This window comes from Cupressus sempervirens, chromosome 3 (assembly GCF_028749045.1).
Source record: "Cupressus sempervirens isolate cs-2001-9-10 chromosome 3, ASM2874904v1, whole genome shotgun sequence".
NCBI lineage: Eukaryota > Viridiplantae > Streptophyta > Pinopsida > Cupressales > Cupressaceae > Cupressus > Cupressus sempervirens.
Window position 1 is genome coordinate 1,060,042,018 of NC_143120.1, and position 5,669 is coordinate 1,060,047,686.

Here is a 5,669-nt window from a genome sequence, read left to right on the forward strand (position 1 = left end):
TATAATTTATTTTTAATTTAGACTATTTAAAGCCATTCAACTATAAAAAATTTCAAATGTATGCCCGTTTTCTCTCTAAAACCAATGTGTAGTATTTGGGGATTCAATTTTAGCTTTTTTGTTTGAGTTTGTAACAATTTATATTTGTAGAATCAAGACTCCATTCTACACACCTTTTAAAAAAAAAGTTTTTTTATTAGTTCTCAATAATTTTTAGGGGGAGCACATAGATATTTCACATTTTTGGGATGTTTTCACTTACAAAATTCATAAAGAAAATATATACAAAACAAAATTACCAAAAAAAATGGGATAAACTACATGGTGTTAGCTAAATTTTGACTAGAGCGATTAAAGAATTTCCACAAAAAAAAAAAGGATTTGAGGGGGACCACACTTCGCACTATGTTACATGTTTTTATTGAAAAAGTAATACCACTTTCTGTGGACCCCTTTTTTGAGAGCCTTAACCTCAACCATTTTTTTAAAAAAATTAGTAGTTTAGAAACTAGACTCAGAGGACTACAACCTTTTTTTTGTCGTATCTTGAAATTATTAGTGTAGCTCTCTTCAAATTCTCGTCAAAGTTCAAAATTTGTTGATTTAAGCAAAAACGTGGCATCATATTCCCATTTTTGGTACCACAACTTTGTGCACTTACCTCATTTTTATCCTCATTGAGGTAGAATTTTTTTTTTTCCCCCACAACTATTTATCCTCTTCTTTATTAGTGTATTGTACTTAGGTGCCTTATTAGGCTTTGATTTTGTGACCCATATTTCTCCCTACCCAAGCAAGGCTTAAAGGTAGTAATTGTGTGCGTGATCCTACTTAGGTGCTTTCTTACATGGATTGACAATAGTAGGTAAAAAATGTTGCCTATATTTGAACCCCTCACCTACAACACTTACATCAATCTTCTCTTGGTTTTTATTTTTTCTCCCGTTTATCAATTTGTTCCATTTCCTAGTATCACTGTCAATTCTCTCAATAATAAATCATAAAATATTCCAAATTTATAAAATAAAAACATCAATCTAAATTATTCAATCAACAACATGCTCTATCTATAGATAATGCATGCTTTGTACACAATGATTTTCCATTGCCACCAAAAAAAATATTACTACAAGTTATTTAATTGATTTACAATCATAGTTAGTTGCACATTAAATATCACTTTTATTAGAAACTATGATGTTAACTATAGTTGTTAAAAATATTGAATTCAAACAACTAATAACCACCTAAAATTTTGTGTATGCATCAAATAGAGGATAGTATACATCTCTTTTGAGAAAACAAAAGATCACCAACCTCCAATTACTAAGAAAAGGTGTAATAAATAATATAATTTCACTGTACAAAATTAAAAATTGTACACATTAAAAATCCATACTAATGTATCATTTGTTTTAGCAAAAATGCTTATCACTTAGAAACTAAAAGCCTTATTTAATGTATCATTTTATTTTGCTAAAAATACTCATCACTTTGAAATTGAAAGTATTTTTTGATGTATCATTTTGTTTTGCTAAAAATGCTCATTGCTTTGAAAATATTTTATAATATATCATTTGTTTTGTAAAAAAACTCATTATATTGAGCTAATGTCAACTTGAAATTATCATTTCGTAATCACTTGCATGTATTGACAATAGTAGGTAAAACATGTCTCCTATATTTGTACCTCTCACCTACAACACTTACATCAATCTTCTTGTGATTTTTATTTTTTCTCCCTTTTTCATTTTTTTCCATTTTCCTAGTATCCTCAGCTCTCTCGATAATAAATCACAGAATATTCCAAATTTATAAAATAAAAATATCAATGTGAATTATTCAATCAACAATATACTCTATCTATAGATAATGCATGCTTTGTACACAATGATTTTCCATTGCCACAAAAAAAAAATATTACTACAAGTTATTTAATTGATTTACAATCATTAAATTTTTCTATCTACAAGTTACTTGCACATTAAATATCACTTTTATTACATACTATGATGGTAACTATGGTTGTTAAAAATGTTGAATGCTAGCAACTAATAACCACCTAAAATTTTGTGTATGCATCAAATAGAAGATAGTATACATCTCTTTTGAGAAAACAAAAGATCACCAACCTCCAATTACTAAAAAAGAGTGCAATCAATAATATAATATCAATGTACAAAATTAAAAATTGTACACATTAAAAATCTGCACTAATGTATCATTTGTTTTGACAAAAACGCTTATCACTTTGAAAGTAAAAGCCTCTTTTAATGTATAATTCTTTTTAGCTAAAAACTCTCATCATTTTGAAATTGAAAGTTTTTTTAATGTATCATTTTGTTTTGTTAAAAATGCTCATTACTTTGAAAACATTTTATAATATATCATTTATTTTGTAAAAGAACTCATTATATTGAACTGGTGTCAACTCGAAATCATCATTTCTTAATCATCAAGTACATAATTCATCTTAGAGAGTTTGTTGTAAGTATAAAAAGTTAATATAAGAGTTATAAGCGATTAAGTAACACAATAAAATATATATAAATAGAAATCTAAAATATGTATAATAGAAATCTAAACATTGTTTTGGAAATTTATAGAAACAAAATTATTTATAATGAACGGTACTCCCCTATAATAAAGTGCCTGTAAAATCACCTACCAAACGGCGTGTCGTGAATCGTATACAGACGAAGAATGTTGAAGATCATAAAGAAGGGGAAGAACTAAAATGAAAAATGACAAAAAATGACAGGGTAAGCACGATGACCAGGCGGGATTAAAGAATAGCAAATACCATAAGCTACCCCATAACTCTCATTTACTTCATGTCTTCAAAGCTGTAAAGCCAACGCAACGGCCAGTAGGTAAAACACTTAAAAGGCCTCGTACTAGCCACTAGGGCATCGAATGTCGATAAATACACATGCAGCATCAATCCATCGCCCAACAGGGGGTTGATTCCATTGAAAGTGGATCTCATGATGATGGACATCTTCTTATTCTTCAAACATGGAGCAGCAGCACAAGTGCTCTCATGGATCGGCGGCAGCAGCGGCGGTGGTGGCTGGAATCTTCTAATTGAGCTTGCATTAGGCTGCACTGTGCTCGTGCTGGTGTACAGGGCGGCCATGAGAGGCTGCCAAGAATGTTATCTGGTAGACTATGCATGCTACAAGCCGCCAGAAGCACGACAGGTGAACCACAGTCCTTAAATATCACACATTAAGGAAAAATTTAAGTTTCAAAAGAGTAGGTCAATTTTGACTATTTATGACAGATTTCCAAAATCCATGATGTTATATTCATGCTTTTGGGTAAGATTGAGTCATTTTATTAGGCTTCTGATCACACTCAAGGATCTGTCATCAGGATCTGATGATGGATCACTGAGATAGTGTCTTGATGATGGATCACTTAGTATAATTGGAAATAAAATTACACTCTTATGGACAAGCATGACTATTTAATCTTACAAACTAAAAATCAAGCTATTAACGCTTTCAGTCTAGAAATAAAACCTTAGGGTCCATTTGGTGAGCGGAATAGGAATACGTATTCCAAAAAATTTGAATTCCTTGTTGGATGCACCAAAACGGGATTGAAATACGAGGTAAAATAGGATTACGTATTCCAATTTTGGCCCAAAGATGGAGTTTTGCAATTCCATCCAAATAGGTGGTATTGGAATACGTATTCCTATTCCATTTTTTTAATTTTAGAAAACATAAATTTTCAGGTCCGCGAATTCCCATCAAATATTAGCTGAACCAAACGGAGAACAGGAATATGTTCTATTCCAGAATACGTATTCCAGAATATGTATTGCAGAATACGTATTCCTATTCCGCTCACCAAACGGGCCCTTAGTATATGATGTTTAAGCCGTGTCATGTGTTGTATCGCAGGTGAACACAGAGCTGAGTATCTACTTTCAAGGCAAGCAGGAGCCACTGGACATCGAGCGACTGGATTTCCAGTGGAAAATGTACCTGCGCTCCGGTCTGGGAGAAGAAACGTACGTGTGCAGCTCCTTTTTCAAGGAAGGAATGCCGGAGTCATCTCTGGAGGAAGCGCGGGTGGAGATCGAGGAGAGCTTCGGCGCCGTTCTTGACGAGCTCTTCGCCAAAACCCAAGTAAAACCATCCGAAGTCGACATCGTGATCGCGAACGTCTCGACGTTCAGCCCGGCGCCGTCACTGGTTGCATGGGTGGTGAACCGGTACAAGATGAGAGAGGACGTGAAAAGCTTCAATCTTTCGGGCATGGGGTGCAGCGCCAACGTGATTGCAGCGGACATGGGGAGAGACATGCTTAAGACGCACCCGAATTCGTACGTGCTGGCAGTGGGTACGGAGAGCATCACGTTGCATGGCAACTACGAGGGGACGGATAAGTCGTTCATGCTCTGTTACTGCCTCTTCCGAGTCGGCGGCTACGCGATGCTCCTGTCTAACAAACCGAGTGACCGGCGGCGGGCCAAAATGCGACTGGCGCACACGGTCAGAACCAACGCCGCCGCCAGTGACGACGCCTACACGTGCGTCATGACAAAGGAGGACGAGCAAGGATTTTACGGCATCGGTCTCCGGCAGGCGCTAGTGACCGTCGCCGCCAACGCCGTCAAAGCAAATCTTTCGTCCCTTGGACCCAAGGTTCTTCCGGTCAGCGAGATGCTCTACTACGCCTTCGTTAATTATCTCTGCATTGGTTTTTTGAAGATGAAACGTGAGCCTTATGTTCCTAATTTCAAGTCGGCATTTGACCACTTCTGTATTCATCCCGGCGGACGGGCTGTGATTAGTGGGATTGGGAAAAACTTGAAGCTTAGTGAGTACGATTTGGAGCCCTCTCGTATGGCTCTTTTTCGCTTTGGAAATACTTCTACCAGTGGACTTTGGTATGAGGTGGCTTATTTGGACGCGAAGAGGCGGCTGAGAAAGGGGGATAGAGTTCTGCAAATTGCTCTGGGGTCTGGTTTCAAGTGTAACACTGCGGTTTGGGAAGTTCTGAAGGACACGAATCCGTTGGAGAGAGGTGTGTGGGATGATTGTATTCATAGATATCCGTGCAATACTCGCAAGGATTTCAGTGATGATTATTGTAATAAGTGGTTTCAACGCCTGCCCTCCTATGATTCAAATCTCGGCTGAGTCTGCACTGTTGAGGTCTGTATTGTGTGTTGTGAAATATTCTGCCTTAACTGCTACTCATGTCAATTGTAAATGTAGCTACCGCTTTATTTCTTGATTGTCGCGATGCATTATTATTATTATTAATTAAATTCAAGTAGATTCGAATTCAAGACCTCCCACGTCTGAAATAAGAGACTCACAATTTATCATTAACTAGAATATCTTGTGACATGCTAGTTAATAATGTGGTATATTATTGTGCATAAGAGAGAATGTCACATAAGCGCATGAAAAGTATAAGATAATGCAAGTTAGATTTCAATGCATGGTCTTTATGTACGAGTAACATGTATTGGAATGTTTAACTTGTACAACTTATTGTAAAAGAATTCTATCTGCTCACACTATTATTTTATTCTCACTAAAAAGTTGACACAATTTGTTTTTAAGGTTTGAAAAATATTGTGGAGGCTACATATGAGCATTATGGTATATATTATACAATTTGTAAAAATATATGAATTTGTT

At 35.6% G+C, this 5,669-nt stretch overlaps 1 protein-coding gene across 1 annotated transcript; it reads left to right on the forward strand.

The window, feature by feature from the left end:
- The first annotated feature begins 2,954 nt into the window (after positions 1-2,954).
- LOC149570390 (3-ketoacyl-CoA synthase 17-like) lies at positions 2,955-5,311 on the forward strand. The gene is made up of 2 exons (XM_089817896.1): positions 2,955-3,203; positions 3,915-5,311. Exons 1-2 carry the CDS (start codon positions 2,988-2,990, stop codon positions 5,157-5,159), a joined length of 1,461 nt encoding a protein of 486 aa, XP_089674022.1. The 5' UTR covers positions 2,955-2,987; the 3' UTR covers positions 5,160-5,311.
- The last annotated feature ends 358 nt before the right edge of the window (positions 5,312-5,669 follow it).

Excerpts from the sequence above, each read along its gene's own strand:
- LOC149570390 (XM_089817896.1), top strand. The coding sequence starts at position 2,988 with ATGATGATGGACATCTTCTTATTCTTCAAACATGGAGCAGCAGCACAA. Across the intron at positions 3,204-3,914 it reads AGCCGCCAGAAGCACGACAG|GTGAACACAGAGCTGAGTAT; the intron begins GTGAACCACAGT and ends GTTGTATCGCAG.